We start from the raw sequence: 23485 nt of genomic DNA, 5'->3' as shown, positions 1-23485 counted from the left end.
GGCATGTATTTTAACATTTATACCCTCATCTAATTAGTATTACTTTCCAGTATCTATCTACACAACTGAAAGGTGTATGGGCATTACATTTTCATATGGGGTACTGTATTATCAGAGCCAGCTCATGCATTGCAAAGCATTTAGGTGCCTATACATTTGTACACTTAGACATAGTGTCAAGCCAAATCACGCCCTGATCTTATTATGCTTTGCATAAATAAGTTCTTACTGAAACACTTCAGCAGAAGTGTTCCTATGCTGTCGTTTATTGGTAAAAAAATAATAATAATAGAAAAAAAAAATCTAGAAAATGTCACGAAAATATGATGGACCTGAACCCTACAGGACAATTCCAGTATGTCAAAACTGGAAACAAAACTGATTATGTTCTTTTAATTCGGATAGAATGATACCAGGGTGAAGTTTTCAACTAATAACAATTACTTCATCATAGTCTCTCTTTTCTGTCTACTCCAGAGAAAATTAAGCTGGCAGTGTTGTTCACTCCAGAGGTAATAATTATATCTAGAATGGAAAGAGAAGCTAATTCCCAATTGCTTTTATTCAATGGGTTCCCTGTTATCCTGCAAGTTCAGGCAGCAACGCTTTACTCCAAACAATGTAAACCTCTAATAGTCTGCTATAGATGTGCAATTTGGTTCCTCATAAAACTTTTGTGCTATTTCCCATCTTTCTTGCCACATGCATGTAACAAAGCCCAGGCTGCAGCCCTTGTAGACCTTTCTGAGACTAAGAGTGGAAGGCAAAGGTTGCTGCTAAGAGAAAGGTACTGACGTGTTGAGGACGTAGAGCACCGTGTGGATTATGTATGGAATGAGGTGTATGTTGCTCTCCCTTCCTCCTCCTCCAGTATCTACGCTGAACGATTGCTCCATCGCAAAACGGAGAAATAGCAGTTTAATGTCATGGACATTGAGCTGGTAGGTGGGTTCCCGCTGCCCTGTGCATTCCTGGAGGTACGTGTTGTGTCTGAAAAACAGCAGCGTTACTTTATTAAAAACCCTTTAAAAACTTCAATAAAGTTTCCTCTTCCACACCACAGCTCAGAATCTGAGCAAGTATTTAATAGAAAAGCTTTAAAGAATAAGTAAGATAAAAATGCAATCACGGCTACCTTTATTTAACCTCCCCAAAAGGAGGCTCTTAGCTTACTCTGGCAAATCCAATTCCATCTGCATATATACATACACTCATCAATACTATCTCTTCCCATGTCCAGGGCTTGGGATGCAGCTCCCTGGCTGAAACGCATTAAAGATGTTACCGCTCCCGATTTCTAACGTGACTGTACAAACCCAGCAGAAAGTGGGCCAGAATACCGACAACAAGATGAACCATCTCCATCTGCCCAAGGTGAGTGACCAGGCCACTGTAACTCACTGCCATCCAACAGAGGTGTGGAAATCTAACACAAAGGAATCTGTTGGTGTCAGACGGCTTTGTTCGATAAAGCAGGGGGTCACTGGCCACAAATGAATCAATATTGTTACTGCACACTACATCTTCAGGAGTAACTGGGGGCTAAGGAGGTAATGACTTTATTTAGATGAAATCCAGAAGGAAACAGACACCTGCACGTTTTTAAGACATGTACTCTTGATGGCAGAATCTGAAATGGCTCAGGCTTACTAAGATTTAGCTGCCATCATCTTTGATTCCATGGTTTGAAACTAGCATGGCTCTGTGGTAACGTACTGACTCACCTACTCAAATGCAAAACAGCCCAAGAAGTAACTTTTTCTACTCACCGTGCTAAGCAAGTAGCAAAAGCAGACTCTGGCACATGAGGTCCCCAGACTGGCAGGAGCCCATTACACTTGGTGTTGGCATTTTGTAGGGCTGCACTCTCCCATTCTTCACGTCCGCGAGCAAGTCTGCATTGAGAAAGCAAGCCACAACCAGGCCAAGTCAGAAGTATGCACGTTTTTGTCTAAGAAACCGTCAAAAAATTGACAATTCCACAGCTTCTTTAAATTACGGACTTCACTTTTCAGCGTCCAGGCCTGACTTCTATTTGGCAAGTTAAAGCAGACCACAACAGAGAAGCCCATGGTTGTCACCAGTCTGCAAAGTGATCAACTCACAAGCAAACCCACCCTGAGTTACAAGGCCGAGTACCACGCTCACAAACCACCTTGGAAAATAACATCAACCACCACTATCCAGCTTGTGATCAGAACGTACCTTACAGCTGCAAGGTGACAATCGTAGTGGACAATGTTGAAGTGAGAGACTGTGCTGTACCCCTGCTGTTTTCGGGGCTTGTTCTCAAACTCCTCTAGTGCAACGCGTTTGGTGAAAGTATAAATACCTAGGACTTTCGTAGGCTGCAATAACGCAATAGCGATGTTAGAGATCACTCACAGCTGTAACAGTTCACACTTTGTACGTTTCGACACTGCACTGAACTTCATCTCTCATAGTCCCTACCTCAAACTTAGACTGAGCAAATCTTTTTTCCCAGCTTTCACTGGAAACATACTTCCACTTCCCAACCACCTCTGGAATTATTGATCCCAAGAACCAAACCTGAGATCTCCCGATCTCCCAGGGGCAATGCACCAACCCTTGTGCAGCCAGATACTGGCAAGTCCCCTCAGCTGGTGTGAGGGCTTTGCAAATGTATCTCACTTTACCTGAAACTTGTATCCTTCCCGGCAGATGCAGCAAGTCAGACCTGGTTCTTCTATAAGCTCCTCCATCTGTTTAAGCAGCGCAGTCTTGGTCACTACCTGACCCTTCTCATTTGTCTGAAAGAGAAAACCAGCTCAAGCAGGTTAAAAAGACAATGATGAACACCACCATCCCCACCACTGTAACTGGAATGCCCAACCCACTTCCCAGCCTGCTATTAGCAACCGTATTTACTCTCCCAGCAGCACCAGGCAAACCGTGGGCTTGAGCTCTGCAATATTTGTCAATAAATCATTTTACACAATTCCTTGTGTGGCAGTTTTAGCAAGAGAGAAATAAAAGATCATTAGATCTCCAGTCTGCCGTCAGTGCAAACAGACATTACCGTCATCCCCAGAGTGCCCAAGGCCTTCTGTCTCATTGCCATGGCCATACGCTTCTTCTCTGCACGCGTCTCCTTCCGGGCAGCGTCAATCTTCTTATTCACCTCTGGATGTTCCCTTAGTGCCTCCAGAAGATTCTCTGCTAACGTCCCGATCCCTTCATCACTGGACACCTGCTCCAGTTTGTGCAGGTTGGTAATCGAGTCTGTACCGATTAGCACCTAATAGGGATTGGAACACGGCACTTTCTTCAGAAAAAGGGTGCACATAACAGTACCTGTTCCCTCTAATCCCACCCATGACAGCTGAGCAGAAGCACCGATCTGGAACAATTTTTGCCAAGTGTCTTACTTTCTTCTTTGATGCTCTTACATTACGGACCCTGGACTCTAAAACTGCATATGAGACTGGGGCACTTTGGCCTCTACACTCGCCATTACTAAGAGGTCAGATGTGGAGGTCAGATGTGGATGTTGGATAAAGAACATTCTTAAAACAACACTCAGGCCCCGAGAAGCCTATCAATACTATATAGTTCACAATCCTAAATCACCTTCTCTTTGCATTGGTGTGTAAATCTCACACCACACACAATGAGAAGATGTTTAAGTCAAAACCTCTGCCCTCCAGACTTTTCTGGACTAGCAGATGATGCCTGAAGCTGGTGTGTCTCTCCAAGCCTAACAAAAACCAGCGTAGAATAAACTACTACAGAAATAACTGCTTAGCTACAGCCACAAAAAGCAGCGTACCAAGCCAGCCATGTCCTACTTGGCTTTCGGGACAATCTCCTTACCTGCGTAGCAGGGTGCTGTGTGGCAAGTCCACGGAGCAGGCGCAGGATAAAAGGAAGTGCAGGTCGAGATAAGAATTTCTTCCATATGTCTGCATCCAAACTGCACAGAAAACAAGAGGCAGCAGCTGAAGTACAGTCACCCGTTCCGAAAAGGCACTTGGCGATCAGCCAGCAGCACAGCTTGCAGAGCACAGGCTGCAGGCAATACAAGCACCCTTCCCCCTGTGTCCCTCCTCCATTAATTAATGAAGTGACATTCACACTCCCACTTCCATGTTGTGCACGCTAACAGTCATAGTGTCAACTCTTAGCTTTGGGATTTGTTTTGTATTTGTGAGCTGGCCATCAATAGCAAAAGCTCTGCTACAGTGCAATAGATAAGGAACAAGCAGGAAACACAAGCATTGGGATATCCAGGAAATTGGCTTGGATGGGTATCAAATGGGAAGATGACAGGCTTTTTAGCCCATCTCTAGAGTAGCACGGTCTCACCAGACCCTCTGCATCGCAGCTGTACCAAATCTAAATGCTTCTGAACGTGGACTTGTTAACGGCTTTCTTGGAAGATTGTTGTGGTGATGACATGGGAGAAGGATGTTCAGGATTATCACATACATTAAGTAGCGACTCTTACTTCTTTGCACTAGGAATGTGCTTTTTCATGTAGTCAAGGGCATTCTGCGTAATTCCCTTCTGAAGGATGAGATCTTTCAGCTGATGGCCGTTGCTGTTGTTCTTTATTCCCGCTGCTATTTTACAGAAGCAGTCTAGAAAAACTTTATCATCTCCACTGTGCTCCTCATCATACCTGAACAAAAAGAAGAAATGGTAACTTGGAGGCTCTCCAGAAATCTCTGCCTGTAATTCTCATTACATTATTGCTGAACGCATGTACCTAACTCCAGCTCAGAGACTCAGAAAAGCTACTCAGACCCTTATCATCTCAGAATGTACTCTAAAGCTCTATTTCTTGAGCTACATGTTCACATATTTCTTTTAAAAATCACTTAGAGGTGAAATTGAAAATTAAGCTTATGCACTGGGAATCTTTGAAGCTTTGCATTACACTGAAGTAAGCATCAATGAGAAAAAAAAAAAAGGTACAGGCTTGTCAGGAAAACTGATTTCACATGCTTTTAGTTGAAATATGACAACATACTTGTCAAAATTACAGTAGGGTTTGAATCGATCAACCAGAATCTGCATTTTCTCCATTTCCCCGAAGGACAGGTAAGGGATGATGCGTAACAGGCCTTGCAAGACGCTGAGATTGGAACGGACAAAAGTGCTGTTAATCTGATCAAGCAACATTACCAGCTGATCTTTGTCACCAGTTAGGAGGAGGTTACCCTGCAGAGGAAGAAGAGCATGATTTATGTTCAGGAATAAATCTACACTGTTCAAGAAAACTCTAACTCTAGCAGCTGGTAGACTACTCCAGTCTTGAAGGATTAGAGCTCTAGACCCTGAAAAGATAGCCTGATGAAGAACAAAACCCTGCCTCATTCCCAAATGTCTTGTGGATTGGCTGCAACAACTCCTCTAGCTGACAACTGACTTCTTCCACTTGCTATTGGAGAATTTTCTAGTCAAAAAGGTCGCATAATTTTAGCCCAAAGGATGTCAGATTCCTATACACCAAGAGTTTCGAAAGATGATCAAGAAACTCTTCTCATTCTCAGTGTAGTTGAGATACAATTTTTCTCCTCAGCTGGAAAAATCAATCACGTTTTCAACATGTATGAAAACACTCAAAAAAACAAAGCAGAGCTGTGTCTTTTCTTGTCTCTCACTGGCCTGTGGCCCAAAGCGGCAAGGAAGGGATCCAAGCAGTGTCTAATAACACCCACCCTGACTGTGCAAGAATCATCCAAAAGAAGCCTCCCAGTACTTTTGGTTCAGGGTGCTCCTCCTGCCCTACCTTCAAGGCCTGCTAAGACATGCCAGCAAGCGTAACAAGGGTTAGACTCCCATTTAGCACTCCTCTACAGCTCCTGACGCTCAGCATCACTGTAATAAAATATCTGCAAGCCTTGAATCCCAGTCAACATTTCCATTCGTGCAGAGCCCCAAGCACTCACCTTGTCCTCACTCAGAGGCTCTGCGTTGGATTCATCCAGTATGATCTCCATTATGCTAAGCACCTGTTCTGCCACGGCCGCTCCTCCGCTGTCCTTACTTTCCTGCTCAGCCACCAGAGCCTGGAGAAGATAGCAGCAGTTATTCTAACACCAGCAGTAACTGGTTTAACTGACCCACACACTTCCAGTCACTAAGAGATAAGGAATGGCTAACAGATAATTTGCAGTGCCAGTCCCGCAATATTTCAGATCTCTTGTAGCTGTCATAAGGCAGCATGACAGTCAGAGGTAGCTTAAATTCGTCGGAGTCCACAGAAAACACTTTATGGAAGTCCATGTTGCCCTTACCAAGTTAAGAGTTCCCAGCATGACATTCAAAGTGTTCATCTCCGGCTTGACCAACTGCTGACGGTTTATTTTCACCTTCACACAGTAACTAAACAGTTTTAACAGCACCTACAAAATACAGAGAACGCATTCTCTATGGCACCTTCAAAATGAGTAGGAGAATTTTGCTGAAACTAAAAACACCCAATAACATAGCTAGTTTCCAGACTTCTGGGGTAAAGTACAAGCCAGATTTTTATACCAACATTAACCTTAGGACGGCTTTCATTTTCAAGTAAGGCCAAGGCAGAAAACATTCACTCTAGCAAGACGTGATTTAGTCTTACCAACTCCTCAGCTTCCACACACTTCAAAGTCTTTGTAAAGAATCATTAACCAAGAGGAATGGGAGAGGGAAAGAAGGAATTTCTCAGGTTTTCATTAGTTAGTGAAATGAAACCTCTGCTCCAACACTTAAACTGCAACCCAAGGCAGACAACTAAACTTCATTAACATTTGTGGCATTTTCCATCACGTAACTCCTGACCCCAAAGAACAGAAGCCGAGACTCACGGTTAAGAGGTGCCGGCCTTGTTTGAAGTCCTTGATTCCAGTCAGTCTGTTGAGCATGCACTCCAAGCCCCCACACTGGGCCATGACACCTGCCATCTTATAAACTTCTTCCTCATCCTCCTCTTCATCTACAAGACAGACACAGATTGTGAAGAGAGGAAGCAGCCACGCCATGGCAAGCTTGTGCAGCCCACAGGACAAAACAGTGCAGCAAAAATGGAGAGTACTGTAGGACACATGTACCAGCAGTTCAAGTCACTTCAACTGTATCGAATTTGAAAAGCATTATGAGCAGGAATATGAAGAAGAGCCAGGCAGAATGGTCCCTGTGCCATGCAAGTGTTCACATTTAAAGTATACACTTAAAGGGTTTTTAAAATCCTCCTCCACTCTAGGTGAAGCAGGTAAATGTAGCAAAAGCGTCAATCAACTTTAAGCTCACTGCTGTAAGGATAATAGTGTCATCGCTCTGCAGCGAACCTCAGTTTTCAGATCTAATCCCAGCTTTCAGGAGACAAATGCATTACCAGTAGTGGAGTCAAGAGACTCGATGAATTCCTCAGTTGCATCTCCTAGTAAACCTCGCATGCGGTAAATGATCCTCATCGGCTCCCCCTGCAAGAGAGGAAAGCATTATATTAACTATATCTCTGTGGACACTTATGTACAAGTCCGGTTCTCGTTACAGTCTGTAACAGACATTCCAGCCTCAGTTCTCCTTCGTGCTGTTTTGACTGTGGATGGTAACACAGAGAATTCCTTCACTCCCTCATTCTCCCCTTACTGAGATGAATTAAAAACACCAGTAAAGTCACCACCTGCAAAACCATCAATAACTCATCATTTATCGGTCTGTCCAGTTTTTCCTGGCATTGCCAATTAGATCGATAGGCTGGTAATAAAAGTCTCTTCCTCCTTACATCTCCTCCAACAGTTTCCTTTAGCACCAGTGAAAGATCTAGCCAAGCAAAACGTGTTTATCTATTGAGAAATGCCTGCTTTCCACGGCAACCTTTCCCTCTGAGGGTATTGCACAGCATACCTGGGAAATACAGGGATCACACACAGCCCAGTAAATGAAGCAGGAGAGGGTAATTGGATGAGTGCTTTCAAATAGATAAAATCTGCAGTGATAGAAAAGTGGAGGAGGAGGAGTAAAAGGCAATTTAATGAGCTTTCAGTAAGACAGTATATTACTACAATGATACAGGCAAACCCACTGAAGCACAAGCTGTGCTTTTACCCTGGGAAAGGGCTAGTTTTCCAGATGCATTTCCAGCTGGAAATACTGACAGCATATCACTAAACTTTCCATTTTAATCCATAGGTCTGAATAAAAAGCAGAAAAGAAAAATCCCAGATTTGGGAGCAGGAGACCTTGTGAGAGAAAACCTGTCAGAGAGCGCACTAAGCCTAATGTGGAATAAGCAGTGCTTAATGTCACAGCAAATACATAAGCACAGGGAAAGCCCCAGGGGGAAGATCTGCTCAAAGGCCATGCTAGAGACCAGCAATTAACACCACAGGGGCCCTCGTAAAATGGCAGATGAACAAAAAAAGCCAGTGAGAGACAAGGGAAACAAAAAGGGGCCTGAGGTTGCGTTCTTGTGCACTTGTCTATTTCCTAGGGAACGTGAGCTGCAGCTCCAGAAGCGCTTTGCGGAGGTGCACACAAAGGAAGACAGATGAAAGCTGTTCATTGACAGTAACGCTGAGCAAACCCTGCCTTTCACCATCAGCACTGCATCCTGGGAGAGCCACACGTCGGCTACCGCTCGGCATCTCACCGCAATGGCACTTTGCCACTCAGAGCGGGCAGGCAGGCCGGGGCAGCACGTGCGATGGTTTCCCTCAGTACCTTGATTAAAGTTCAAATTAGAATTCACAGATTAAGTCCAGGACCTCACTTGCCTATCCAAGTTGGTACCTTACAAAAAAATTATCACTGTCACCTAGCTTTGGGCTTGATTTTGCAGTACAGAAGGCTTTTTTACTTAATAAAGCTTGATGAGAACCACTCCCCATGTCATAATTCACCGAAAACAGCCGTTTTGTTTGAATTCTTCCCCACAAGCACAGCAAAAAAATGGTTTCAGGAAACGGAGGTTTCAGTCAAAGGTGACGGCAACCCAAGAGTAAATGAGGAATGAACAGGAAACGTTGGGCAAATCAGTCTTCTTTTATGATCTCAAGTGCTACTAGTCTGGATTAGTCTGACGGATTCCTTCTCAGTGGGAGTTTATTTTAGTGGTTACAAGAAAAGGAAGGAAAGAGCTTGTTCTGGACCACATCCACCTCTGGAACAAGCTTACTGTGACATGGTGGACTAGTCCCTTAAGACTGTTGGGTCCATTCCTTCATCTGAAAAACAAGCAATACACACTCCTAAGAGCAAACTGGTAGGATGAAATCTGTTAAGTTCTTGAGATCCCTACAGAAAAAGCACAAGAGCAGAAGTGCAAAGTAATATGGAGAAATGTTGGATGCTCTCTGCATAAATAACTCGGGTTCATCTTGGAAGTGCAGACTGATGGAGCAATCTGGTGTCCCTGTCTGTACACACGCATTAAACTGTCACGTGCAGATGGAGTGTGAAATGCGCTTTGAAAGGCAGTGACACAACGTTCCGCTATTTCCCCAAAGGAATGTAAGAAATTTTGTTACTCAAGAAGACAGTTCACATATCTGATACGCTACACAGCTAAGTTCAATACACTCACCTGGGTCAGCATTATGTGCTTTTAAACCACTTATGTTGCAGAATTGAGTAATAGTCTACCCTAAGACAGCACAGAAAGGTGCTGACCAATTACATCCAAGAAATTATATGCCAGAAAATAAATCCTGACTTGTGTGATTCCCAGCCCCCCTTTTTTTTTTGTTAATATCAATGACAGGTGCTTTGTGCTGTTAACACATATGAAGATAACACGTACCTCGTTAGTGGGACACCACACCTTCTTGTAGACCTCAGCCACAGGCAGATCCAAACTGATGATCTTATTGTTCACCAAAAGCTGTAAGAGGGAAAATAAAAAGTTAAGCACAAGCTCACGTTGCATCATCATTCTAGCAATCATCAGCTGCCTAGAAATGACATCCCCACGCATGTGCGCAAGAAATCCACACTTGTGCATTCTCACCTCCATTCCACTGTCATCCTCCAGCAGAGCTACCAGGTCACAGTCCTGACAGATTTTGTTCTTGATGTCCCTCATGAGTGGCCCAATGCCAGGCTCATTACTGCTGTAGGGATTTCCTGGCATTCTGCCCTGTAAGAAGTCTTCCTGCTGGGGATCTTTCTCCAGAGTTACAAAGAACTCGGTCACTTCATTCTCTTCCTAAAGAACAGCAGCACAGACAGAGTGAATAAGTTTTCCCCTAACCACGCTCGCATTGCTGCGTTTTCATGGCAGCAAGTGACAGGATGTCCGTAAACCTCCAGTCCTTTCGTCACTGGTGCACCCTGCGGTACATTGCCATGTCATGTGGCCTTTCGAGTATGTGTAGTATCATTTAGTAAGCAAATTCCTCAGCATGAAACAATACTACCGGTTCTGCTTTTTTGCACAGAGCATGCCACAGCAGGGAACCCAAGTACTAAAACTCCCAAACGGGATACCATATTACTACAGTTCCACACTGGCTAATATTAAACCATTATTGTAGACAATATTGGTTTTTCGCCAAAATGCAAGCAACTGTATCTATTTAAGAAGTCTAACTTTATAAGCGATGCTACAGCCATCTCTGTACTTACAGGATAGATAATACTGCAGAGTCTCTCAAAGATGAAGACTGGAGTCCTGTAGTCATCAAGGCTGTAACGTTTTGCAGTCTCTATACACACTGCCATAAATGCTTTGGTTTCAGATTCTGTGCCTGCCAAGAAACGGAAGTATTAAAAAAGACACAGGAGTCAATTTTACAGGTTCTATTTTAACTCAGCATACACAATAAATCTGTCTGCAATAAGCGCCACACTTTGGTGCCCTCTTCTTTTGCATACCCACTACTTAAAAGATGAAAGGCTATTTATTGGTATGTTTACTAGGAAAACCCTTTGCATGCTTGGGCTGCAGTAAAGCAATCCCATAAAAAGGAGGAGGTTTAAACTCCTGGAAAATAAGAGACGACTCCAGGAACGTTATTTACTTTTTCTGTGCCAAAAGGAAAGTCCAAGCCATAAAAAAACCCTTAACTATAGTAGTCTTTTACAAAGAAGTTCTTTATTTGGCTGTAACTGTCTGCTTTTTCATCTTGGTTGACCCAGACTTTGGATTTACAGAACTGAGGTGGTTTTACCTGTTGTCATGTCTTCCAGCATTTCCAGCAGCATGTCCTGGGTTTCATCAATCAGCTTTGTTCTCTGTACCACCAACTTCCTCAAACACAGGTAACCATTCAGGACTGTACCCACTAGGCGGCTTTTGAAGTGCCGTTTGATGGACTCCACCTCCACGAAGGAAGAGAGAAGACCTATAAGGCAACGAGATATTCAGGAAGTGGGAGAGAGAGTTTGATTTGTTAGCTCTAAACTTCACGTGGCCAGCAAACGGGGCACAATATCCTAAAAGCAACACAATGAAATGGCTTGTTACAGCTCCCATTATCAGTCTGTGGTTTAACTGAAAGGTTGGAGGCAAAAATCCTGGCCTGTGAGAGCTGCCCTGTAAATTATACCATATGGGACCATGGTGAGGGAATGAGGACAGGGTGTATGGAGCCTTCTAAGCACTTGATAAAAAATTCTGCATTTTTTGACATTCTTCTGTTGCAAGATGTTTCAGAAGCAGATGACTGCCCCCCTTCTAATATTTAAGCTGTCACATCATCAGAGCTAGCAAGTGTGGTATGCAATTTATCAGTTACATCACCAAATTGGTCACTGCTATAATGAATTACAGAATCAGCGAACACTTGGATTCTTTCCCATGACATATTTATCAACGTGCTTTTTCTTGCAAGAAGCCAGGCTTTATGAATTAGTCCACTAATTTTTGAAGAACATGGAAGAGGATACAGACAAGAACAACCTAGCTAATGGTGTACTTCCATTTCTACCAAGTTTTTGAAAAACACATGCTCTAGGAGATTCAAAAAAGAAAAGCTACCATAGAATAAGTAGGTAGGAAACAACAGGTAGGAATAAATCAGCAGTGTTTGCAATGGTCCCAGGAATTGTACTGTACAATAAATGTAATCAGGGAGAAGAAAAGTGATACGATAAAGTTTGCTTGTGATACCTCACCACAGTTCAAGTAACTAAAAACTCAAACTGACCACAAAAAATATGGAAAAAAATCCATTTAGAGGTTAAGTGCTAAACTGATGGCAAAAATCCAATGCTGACAATTGCAAAACACTGAATCACATCTCTGAAATTCTGCTACATGCTGTTACAGAACAGCGATCACTCCATCTCTAATCATACTACAGGACTTGCACTGATGCCACCAAATACCTGTGAGGCTCTTCAAGGCATATCCCTGCTGCAAATCAGTGCTGAGTGTTGCTTCCTCCAAGGCAAGTAAACGAGCTATTTCCTGCAAAAAATTAACAAGCCTATTAGGACAAGAAACTGCAATGCCAAAAATGACTAGCTGGTGAGTGTCTAACACAGGGTGCAAAGGAACACAGCAGAGCCAGGCACAGAGAAACCAGAACTGCAACAGAGGAGGGGAGGGAAGAGGGAGAGGAGAGAAAAAAACACCCCAAACATCCTCCTCATTTTCTCCCTATACCTACCTATTACCCCTGCTTTGCTCTAGCAGCCCTCCATCATGGACTCAAGGACACCATTAATATGGTGGGTGTCCTCTGCCCCTCTGGGGCGCACCAGGGGTCACCACAGAAAACTCTTCAGACCTAACACTCTGAAGACTGCAACTTAAATGTGCTGCTTCTCCAACAGACTGTAATTCACACTCAAGGAATGGTAGCATGCCTAATCTTCCCTTGTCATTAGGGCTTTTGGAGTCCAGTCTGGCAGCTAAGACAGCTTTCAACTTGGGCCTGGGGCGAAGACAGTGTAGCAATATTTATACCCCTTAGCAAAGCTGCCCCCAGAACAGTTAATTAATGTGTACCAGCCAGTTTGCGCTGAGGAATGCTACAGCTGGGGCCAAAACCACTGTAGCTCTTTCTGTTCAGAGATGACAGGGCAGAAATGTGAACTTCATAAACCTGGTAAGGGTCAGCAACAGGGCACTGAACGAAGAGATGAAGATTTCAAAGCAAAAAAGCCAAACTGACAAGTCAGGGACAAACTTTCTGTTGCTAGTTCCTCCATACAAGTCCATACCTTAGTGATGAGGCTGCCAATATAGGGCAGAACCCCCCTGGCTGCCAGGTAGACCTTCCAGTGGGCCGGTTTGATGAGTTTCTGATACAGCGCCAGGTACTCGGCAGCACACTCGCCAGCAATACTCAGCTCATCCAGGTAGCTAATAAACAGAAACACAAGCTGACAACCACTTTGCAGTAACAAGACGCATTCACAGTTTAAGGACACCACGGAAAGAAAGAAAAAGCTTCCAGAAATCTATCCTCCCTATCGTCCTCCCAGCTAACAGTGTAACTGATATTCACTACTTGATGGTTAAAGTGGTATTTTGTCCTAAAAAGGAGTTCCCTAACTGTGCTACTAGTGTCAATCAGGGTAAGTTATGTCACAGGAGTTGGAAGAGAGTTCACCCTATTATTTTGCTGTCTAAGAGGCAGGGGAAATGTTGTCCACACAGCTGAACACCATCTGCTTACTTCTGGAAAAACTAAAGAACTGCAATAGCTTACTGCCAAGCAGCAGAAAAAAAAAAAAGGTCTCCTTAAATCTATACAATTCCAGCTAATTAAGTTTTACAATCCAGCCCAAAAAGGCCTGTGTACCAGAGGTGTAGAAGGGAGAGGTGTGAGAAAAGTTCAAAGACGACAGAAATTCTCATGGGAATTAAAGAAAAATAATCCTGGAGCTGCCAAGTGTGGCAACACAGAAATACCTTGTCAGGAGATCAAGGACCTGCTGTTTGCGGCTGGGGATGGTAGCCAGAGCTTCCACGATAGTACACGCAGCCTGCCTTGCAGCTTGAGTGGCAGGAGTAAACAGCACCTAAGGGAAAAGCAAGAAAAGACAGCATCATTTGATGTGCACAGAAAAACCAGTGATAGCTTACAAAAAGGCACAGCAGACATTAGGGCAGTTTGGTGATTTGGTGGTAGCGTTCTCTTGTTCTTCCAAACACTTGACTCTGTAAGAATGCCTACTTTGTTTGCCACCAAAATGTTTAAACAATGCACTGTGTAGGTGACATACTAATCCACATACAGAAGAAAAGCTTTTGCCTATGAAAATTCAGTAGTCAAAATGCAGCTAAGTAGACAGGTAGGAGCACCACGGCAACTAAAGGTTCAGACTTTAAGAACGTGCAGTCTACTGGATAAATGTTCAGATGTAGTATTTTTAAGGGAACAGAGCTGCAAACCTGACTTGGAATTAGCTGCAGTCAGTTACAGTCTCCCCAAATATCACTGCTTATACTGTCTGCAAAGCACATAAAATGCAGCAAACTACCAATAATGTCTAACTATTAACTCTGCCCAGTCCAGCCCACTGGAGTTTTCACCCACGTTTACCTGTCGAAGCCAATTGTTGTGTCCCAGCTTGAGATCCAGAGGGCAAGTTCTCTTCCCACGGCGACTCATGAACTGCTTCCATTTCCAGACATATTTTTCTGACAAATAGAGCTGGTGCAGCTCGGCTTTGCTGGGAGATTTCCCATTGGCATCTATACCTGCAATATTGAACACAGCTCAAGAGAAATGTCATCAGTTATTAACTGCAAACTGCCATTGTATTTTTTTCTTCATACTGGAATGCTATAAACTCCAGCTGAGAAGCTGAGTAGCTTCTCATTTCTTTCTGCTGACATCTTCACTTCTGCATGGAGCTAAGTCTACTTCCAAGCCAGATTTAAATCCCATAGCCTCTCAGGGAACTCAATCAGCTTTTCAGTTGGCTGGTATAATTTTAAATAAGCAACAAGTTTCATTTTTTACATTCCCCTGATTAACTTCAGGCACAGTGCATCTTGTGCTTAGGGTTTGAGTAACACAGCCTAGAAAAGTCAATGTTACAATCTCTAAGGACTAGATAGCTAAGTGTGAAGATGGTATCAGATGTCACGGGACAGAATCCAACACAACTCTACACAAGTAGATTTCTTATTAAACCTGGAGAGACCTACACGATCCTTCACAAAACTGCACAGAGTTAAAAACACAGGACTACCTCTGGCAGGGAGGCACTTTTTCCAAGCTTCATACGATGCTTTGGGGTCCCTCTTGAGCCACAGCTGAGCTTGTGCATGGATTTCATTGCTGTAAGGCTTCACAGTGGTGAGAGCATCCACAGGCACATCCTAATAAACAAAAAAGCTCTATGATTCTTCAGAAAGCCGCAGCTTGCTCCCTTAAGAGTAACTTCTGCAGCTGAATCACTGCTTGCGTCTGTGCCATGAATAGGTAAATGCAGCTCTTGGACAACTGCAGGGTACACAGTTTTTGTTAATGATGAACTAAGAGAGATGCCTCATTCCAGTTACTACTGAAATATCAGTAAACCCATCTTCGATATCCATCTGTAATTATCAGATAGTCAGATCAAAGCAGAAACATACCTTCTCCCTTGCAAATTTTATCCTAAACTAAAATCAAGGAGCAGCCAAATCAATACCATTTTTATCAGAATTGTAGCTCTGTATTTAAAAATCTGAGTTAAAAGGACTTGACTCTACTGTGTTTAGGTACCTGATTCTACAAAGCTCTTGAAAGCACCAAAGGCCTGCCCAAAATAACCAAACTAGCTTTGAAGTAGCTCTCTGCCCATGCCTCAAAACTGAGCAGAAAAAAAGCAAAGCCCGGTTTTGAATAGTAGTGGTCAAAGCCACCAAAGAACAGTAAAAACTGGAAAGCAGCTACCTGTAATTTGCAGTCTGCAAAGACAAGTCACAGGACTTGTGCTTCCCTAGTAATCGTGACCAGGAAGAGCAAGCCCTGGCTTCCTCACAAAGTTATTAATCACTGAGATCAGCATGCCAGACTTTAATCAGCACATTTTCAGGTGCTTTGCTCAGCATCTAAGGCAGTACCTTGTTTTTCTTGCTGGTTGGAGCAGGTGGCTTGATCAGCTTTTGAAGAATGCGCAGGCACATGAGGGTGATGTTTTCAACAACCACTGGAGTCTTAATGTTCACGGCCATCAGAAAGAGGCTGAGAGCTGAAAGACAGACAAATTTTCATTCCACTGTAAGATATGCAGACAGCACACCTCCACACCTCTATATAGCACATTAAAAGTGTTTAGAGTTAGGTAAGACCTCATACCCTCAAGCAGAACTATCACAATCTCATGCAGCCATGGATGGAAAACAGTTATTTTTTTATTACAGCATGATAGTCTTGTCATCCTGCCCTTTACACCTCCATCTTTCTATTTCTCAGCACTCCTGTTTCAAGAAATGCACTACTCCAAGACAAAGCCATCTGGTACTAACTCTACTTCTAACACTAATCACAAGCTGAGTCAGTGTCAGTTCCCTTCCTTAAAAATCTTACTATAGTGCATGGACCTAGGGATAGCATTTTAAAATAAAGCTTTCACACTAGTCATCTGAACTCACCACAACGTAGTCGGAGCTCCCAGCAACTGTCTTCCTTCGAGATGGAATCTGTTAGCAGCAACATTTCATACTGGAGGCTGCTAGCCTGTAACACAGACAGAGGTTCAAAGGCTTAAGAAGTCTTGGTGATGCAGCAGGCCTTTTTGCCTTCTGATATTTAAAAAACACAGGTTCAAAACACATTGATCTAAGTAAATTTAATCCCATGCCCATTTGGGATGACTGGCAACCTGTTTGAGAAAGCTGCAAGCAACAGCCAAGATACAGGCAGAACTGCCTGAGGAAACAGGCACATACCTAATCACGTAATTTTCTGTTTTTTTCTGACATTTATCTCAATTCCTATCAAGACACAAACACCTTCTGTATTACAAACAGATCATACTAAGAGAGAAGATGCAACGATTAGAATATACCAGCAGCCGCAGAGGGGCAGAAGAAAGAAACAGGAAAACACGGGATTCTCTCACCAAGTCTGGATTTGCCCAGTGTCCCTTCAGAGCTGCAGAAACCTTCCCAATGATTAAGTCATTCATTTGCTGTGTGGCCTCTGGATTGTCCCTAATTCCAGAAGGAAAGAGAGAACACTGTTATGCTGTACTTAGCAAAAGCTCCTGGGATTTCAGCTTAGCTGATAACAAACGTACAAGCAGTTACAGTCTATAGTCTGCTGATGTAAGGTATCTCCTCTATAAAACTACTCCTTTCTGACTGTGCATTTACAAGCATGTGGCTTTCCAAAGTTCATTGGAAGTCAGAGGGCTGCAAACACTGAATCAGATCTAACCTGGTCAGAAGGCACATGAGCTGACGGACCTCCTCCCGCATAGTGGCTGCGCCCCGGCGCAAGTTGTAGTCAAAGAGCTCTCGGATAAGGCCCTGGGACACAAGGATATGCCTGATGGCAGAGTTGGTCGCCAAAGCCCGGAGCAACGTTATGCAGTGTTCAGTGACGGCTGAGGCACAGCCGTAGCATTTAGTTGATGATGTGTGGCCACAGCCTAAAACAGACAAGGCACGATACTGGCTGGCAGTAAACGTGGGTTGGACAGTGGTTCGCGAGGACTTTGTTGCTGCCTCTCTCTGTTGGAGGTCGTATTCCAGGAGTTCCTTTCGAGAGGCAAACACTTTCTGGAAACACAGAAAAGGAGAAATGAAAGTTGTGGAACTGTGAGGCAGCACATAATTGTTAATCCCATTCACAGGTTATTTTCACTGTATATTTTGTGCAGAAACATTTTTAACCAAGTGTTTCAAAACTTGAAATCCTTCATGTCAATGGCAGACTTGGGAAATCCATTAGAAATATCAGCCTAACTCTCAGGTATCTGCCCTATTTAAAGGCTTGCTGTCCACATTACATGCAACGTAACACTGGAAATGTGACAAATCCATAGTATTAACAGTAACCATAACTTTTAGAAATTATTATTTTGTTATTTCCCTGAAAATACGCAGCTGATCACCTATTGTTAACAGTATCATCAAATGGAGAATGGCAACATCTTACTTTCTATTTCTGATATGCACTGTATCAGGTCACAGAAGAAAGCACATGACCCAAATTAAAAATCAAAGCACATCATACCTGGATGATTTTGGAAAGTTCATCAAAAGAGTTCTTGCAGTCACCACAATACTCCTGGGCTAACTGGAGTATATATCTATTCACACTAGCTGAGGTAGAACTTATCCCTCCACTACTACCAGATTCATCCTGGAACAGAAGGGAAAACAAAAAGGAATCATGTATGGAGGCTACACACAAAAATAACTACTGCAGAACTGCATCTGAGGCAAGGACCTTTAGTTCCTGTTGGTAGTACAAAGGCCAGTGTCTCACCAGCCTAGAGTTCTGCACAAGGTCCATCTGTCCCTTGTTACCTGTGGCTTTTCGGGAGCCGCCTCATTCACTTTACACAGAAGGTTTTCCAGCTGCGGTCGGTGTCCCATGAGCTGGTGATACACTCTGTCAGCCTTGTCGAGGAGAGTGTTGATATTTGTTACTGCCTAAGAATGAAAAAAGAAAAAGAAACTCTTATGTTCAGACGCAATTTTTAGTTCTACAGAACTACAACCACCACGTCTTCTGTCTCTTTTGCCTTTCTCTGGCAAAAACCGAAATAAATGGTGATCCTGCACCCTGCTTCTGCCATGAGTACCACTCTGCTGACACTGTACTCAGCGCACTTACCCTTTGGGACAGGCCACATAGTGCATGGGTTCTTCATTCATTAGCAGGGCTCCTCAGAGGGGATGGTAAAGCATACAGTACAACCCAAATTCACCTCTTTGTATAGCAAGGCAAAAAGATGCAGTGCTAGACAGCTAGTTTATAAGTAAAGCACTGAATTTTGTGTTTGAATAATTACCTGTCTGGTGGATTAAGATGGTAAATAAGGAATGCATTAGTCAGTGAGAAGCCTTGAAGGAGCACTGCTTTTCAGGTTACTCCCAAGAGGGATGGACCTCTGATGTCCCTACACTGTTGACCCGGCCAAGAGATACAGCATTTCATTAATGAGTCTGCTATCAGTCTCACCTTCTTTCGATCCTCTTCATTTTCTATGGGATCCACTGCACAGCAAGGCTTGGCATACAACATGAAGTCAAAGCGAGCGTATTTACAGAACCCACAGGCATTGCAAAGGAAGGGATCTTTCTCGTCATAATTAATGGATCTGAAAGGCAAGCCAGAAAGGTCAAAGAATGCAGCTGAGCTTTATGAAGTAACCGAGGCAATGAAGTAAGCTGTGAATGAGCTCAGGCAAAAAAGAAGGATGGCCTTCAAAATGTCTAACCTACCAAACTGCCCTGGGGAAGCCACAAGTGAAATACATGAAGTACATGAGAATCAAAACCTACAAATCAGACAACAACAACAAAAAACTCCTTACAGAAGCGGTGTCACATTCTGGCTGGAAAAAGCAGAAACAGATGTGAATTTGTCCCTAACAATTCTGCTTTAAGTACAGTAATTCCCAGAACGTCAGACTAGGGCACTGTGCCCTTTACAAGAACACAGATAAAAGGAAACCACTTTGTTTTGTAAGGTCTAGGCTTTCAATAGCTTTCACTCTTTACCCAGTTGCAGTGGGACTAGCTACAGCATACTTATTATCCCGTTGCAGACTAGAGGAGCATGACACAAACTGATTTATAGCTCCCATAATTCAAGAAGGGATGTGGAAGCCTTTCCTTATACCAGTAATCACCTATCTATGGAAAGAATCTGCTAAACACCTTGAATCCCATGAGGATTAGAGAGGAATACGAGACAACAATAACAGGAGAAGAGATATCAGATAAGGAGACAAAACTCACAAAAGAGAAAGATTTATAACACTGTAGTGAAAGCTTGAATACTGCACAGTAAATTACACCCTGAGCCCTGCTCTGAATGAGAAGAGTACAACAAAAGCTCTGAACAGACAAGCGAGCACTGTCTGTCCAGCACACTAAGTCCCTGTGGGGAAACCCCCCTGCAATCATATAACTGAACTCCAGCCTCGTGCCCTTGAACAGGCAGGCCAAAAATAACTTCCTCCTGGGAATTTTCTTTTTTAAACTTCAGCGGGCTTGATCTGAAACTTCTGCGTTTTTTCAGTATTGTCATATCAGGTTTCCTTTGTTAGCCTGCACTAACATTAAATCCCTGTAAGCCTGTTTTATATTTCCCGACTAATTTGATTGTGCGGTTTTATTAGCCAGAATCATGTATTTAAATATCGGGGTATTCTGTTGAACATCCAACAGGGGCAACAGCACGAGGGCTCTGTAAACCCCTGGCACTGGCTCCATGGGGAGGAACGAGGATGACGTACCTGCACTTGTGGCACTGGTACACGTTTTCGCCGCAGTTCCCACACACCCCCGGGTTGGCCGGGACGGACGCGCTACACCGGGGGCACTGCAGGGTCTCCGTGGAAGCCTGATAATTCTCGTAGAAATCTGCAAATTCAATCATCAGGTTCGAAGCCACAATGGGCAGCGGCAAATCAATCTTCACCTCTGTCTGGCCTGGGGTCAGCTGGACTTTTTTAGCTTTGTGCCAACGAGCCGGCCTGGGAAAAGGAAAGAAAGCGGCATGGTTTTCCAGTGGGGAAGTACCCTCCCTGCCCACGTATGAAGACAAGCCAAACGCAACCGTCTCAGCTCCAAATCTACTTTAAATGGGATGAATGGAGTGCAGTTCTAGGATTCGTTTCCTTAGCTTCTGTATTGACATGATATGTAGCCAGAAATACATTTTAAGCCTTTATCCTCTTCATAGAGAGAGAGACTGTTTAGGATTAAAGAGCTGTTGATGCCTCATGGAAAAACTTTAATTCTACAGACATTTTCTAGGGATTTTCACCTCCATTTTTTTATTAGTAAGGACATTTGCATGAAAACAGGATATTTATTTCTAAATATCTCATCTGCTCCCACTGCTTATTCTCAACCTGAAGTCAGAATCCTCTCTTTGTGACATCATAATCCTCTCCACATCAGCCACTTGTGATGTCACAGAGGATTAAGACTTCAAATAAGCAATAAGCGGCAGGCACAGATTAATCCCTAAGCTAAAGAGATCTGATTCTGGTGAGAACATCTCAAGAAGTAAGAAGGGAAAGCATATAAGCAGAACTGGCTCCAGACTGAGCAATGTGTTGAAAAGGAGTCATTTTTCATAGGTAAAGCAGCAGTCGAGAGCTAGGCCATCCAACTTCTAATTTTAATTCTACTATATGGCTTCAAACAAGTACTGTTTACGGTTTCCGTGTTTCTGGACGTGCTGCAAGGTCCAAACCCCTTTCTGAGTCAAACTCTCCAGGAGGTGCTCTTGGTATTAACACCGGTTTCCACACTATTAAGTTAGGTGCTTAAAACTGAGCCTGCACAAAGTTTGCATATACAATTTTTCCAGGCATATTTCATGGACGTTCAACAATTTTTTTCAGGAGATTCAGAACAATCCCACCCAATGTGGGCTGACAGTGATGAGTAATAGTCTAAGAAGGAAAATTAGCTAAAACAAGAAACCAGGCACCTCAGCAGAAATCACAGTGTCAAATTCAGAGACTTGCACACAAAAAACGTGGACGAACGTACTTGTTTTTCAGCTCCACTATGGCTTGCACTGTCCTGTTGTTGTAATAGAGGTTGATGGTTCGGACCATTTTGGTTCGTTTCAGGTCTCCTATCTTCACTGTCACTTTGCTGATGGTGTGGCTGCCGATTAGTTTCACCACTTGCTGGGTGGTAGTGTACCGTGTGTCCACTTTAATGGAGGAAAGCTTGATGTACTGAGAAGATAAAAACAAGGACACACTGCCTATATGATTACATCCCAAAAAACTCAGAAACACAGCAAATCATGCTGCTGTAAATAGTTAGGATCCCCTATAATTGGAAAGGGTTTAAGAACAGCGGTTGCTTACACAGAAGGGCACCTCTGGATTGTTGCAGACAAGGCAAGGATCACTCTCCAGGTAATAGCCATCAAATTCCACGAGCCCAGACAGCGTGCTGGAATGAGGGGAAGAACACTGACATGTAATTTGACATTCCCTGTGTTTTAAACACAAGCCATTCAACCAGAATAGTTTTAGTTTATCTGTAGTCCCCAGTCCCAGATTTAGTAACAGAAGCGTTACAATGTAAAGTACACTGAAAATCATTGGTTTTCACTAGGCAGCATTTCAGTATAATTATTAACTGCCAAGGCACGATTAAGAACACAACACTTAATTCTGCAAGTTTATATTCTCCAACCGGTCCTAATATTTCATAACATTTATCAAAAATGAATGTAAAAAAGCTAAAGCCAAACTGCTGCTGATAGCACACAGAATGTCACGTTTTTCAGATGGCAGAAAGGAATCTGCTATTCTCCCAAGACCAGCTGCAGCAAACACGCAATCTCAGTAGAGGTCCTTCCTCCACCATGACTTTGTGAGAAGAATTCTGTATTCCCCTGTGGATCGCAGTCCGTCTGCTGAAAAGCTCTTTAGTGAAATGGATCAAAGTCAGAAGTAACTCACTTGTAAATGTTGGAGTTAGGGTGGTTGGTAAGAATGTGGTTTTGAGTCCGGAGGATCTCCACGGCCTTTTGGGAGTATTCCTTCAACTAAAATACAATTAGGAAAATACTGTAGCAATAAAAAAACAAGTTGAGAAGACAAAGACATAAAAATTTCTCATCTTGTGGTGTTCCAGGTCCCCTAGAAGATGCACGCACTATACCCACAGGAATTTATGTGGTTAAATCACTACCCAGGAATGCAATAGATCCTAAAATTAGACCTTTACCACAGTAACAGTGCTATTTGTCAGCCAATCATTGCAAATGTCTGTCAAGATTCATAAGGCATTCCCAGCTCTTTAAACAGACACATGCAAGTATCACTGCGTTGAAATTATTTGTTCTCAAGTCCATTGGTCCCCTAAGAAATCCTATGACTTCCTTTGTTCAAAAGTCACGGTTACAAAAGATTTCTAGGAGCTGAAATATCAAAAATCTGTAAATTAGAGCTAGCAGATTAATGTATTTTCCCACAAAGGCTTCCTGGGGGAAAGAAGTTTTCATCTGAATAAAAAAAAAACAAAAACAAAAACAAAAAAAAACCCAAAACAAAACCAAAAAACTCCCACCCAAACAACAAAAAAAGCCCCGACAACCCCCCCCCCAAAACCCACCAAAAAAACCAAAACAATAAAACAAAAAATCCACACTCCCCATTTTTTAAGGGCCCTGCCTTTTTTAACATTCAAATTTAGGGAACAAAGAAAACTTCCACCAAAAGCTTTTTTGTCAGAAAAATCTGTCCCAGCTGTATCAGAACGAGCACTAACATAATTCACAGGAAGCAGCAGGACCTGGGATCCTGTACCTCCTTTTCAGAATGACAACATACCTTTTTCTCAGTCTGCTGTGTTTTCAGAGAGAAGTATCCCAGGAGATCTACAAACTGGGCAGCCTTTCTTCCATAGGCTGGAAGTTCTGGCCAG

General features: G+C 43.1%; 1 protein-coding gene across 1 annotated transcript in view; it reads right to left on the bottom strand.

Moving 5' to 3' along the window:
- The window catches only part of UBR4 (ubiquitin protein ligase E3 component n-recognin 4), a gene marked incomplete at its 5' end in the record, with an annotated part of 67547 nt that overhangs the window by 6818 nt on the left and 37244 nt on the right, over positions 1-23485 (bottom strand). Inside the window, 33 exon segments of the mRNA XM_009696090.1 lie at positions 796-990; positions 1770-1895; positions 2206-2348; positions 2658-2771; positions 3041-3259; positions 3835-3934; positions 4469-4642; positions 4994-5184; positions 5916-6035; positions 6264-6371; positions 6816-6943; positions 7343-7430; positions 9752-9832; positions 9959-10156; positions 10576-10697; positions 11121-11294; positions 12280-12361; positions 13120-13261; positions 13814-13923; positions 14448-14605; positions 15103-15232; positions 15962-16089; positions 16493-16577; positions 16963-17053; positions 17280-17623; positions 18081-18209; positions 18377-18502; positions 19035-19173; positions 20317-20556; positions 21587-21780; positions 21916-22003; positions 22519-22604; positions 23392-23485. The exon segment at positions 23392-23485 is cut by the window's right edge and continues 24 nt beyond it. Coding sequence (XP_009694392.1) covers positions 796-990; positions 1770-1895; positions 2206-2348; positions 2658-2771; positions 3041-3259; positions 3835-3934; positions 4469-4642; positions 4994-5184; positions 5916-6035; positions 6264-6371; positions 6816-6943; positions 7343-7430; positions 9752-9832; positions 9959-10156; positions 10576-10697; positions 11121-11294; positions 12280-12361; positions 13120-13261; positions 13814-13923; positions 14448-14605; positions 15103-15232; positions 15962-16089; positions 16493-16577; positions 16963-17053; positions 17280-17623; positions 18081-18209; positions 18377-18502; positions 19035-19173; positions 20317-20556; positions 21587-21780; positions 21916-22003; positions 22519-22604; positions 23392-23485 — 4647 coding nt within the window.

This window comes from Cariama cristata, unplaced genomic scaffold, assembly GCF_000690535.1.
Source record: "Cariama cristata isolate BGI_N322 unplaced genomic scaffold, ASM69053v1 scaffold17272, whole genome shotgun sequence".
NCBI lineage: Eukaryota > Metazoa > Chordata > Aves > Cariamiformes > Cariamidae > Cariama > Cariama cristata.
This window is presented reverse-complemented; position numbering and strand designations above follow the sequence as displayed.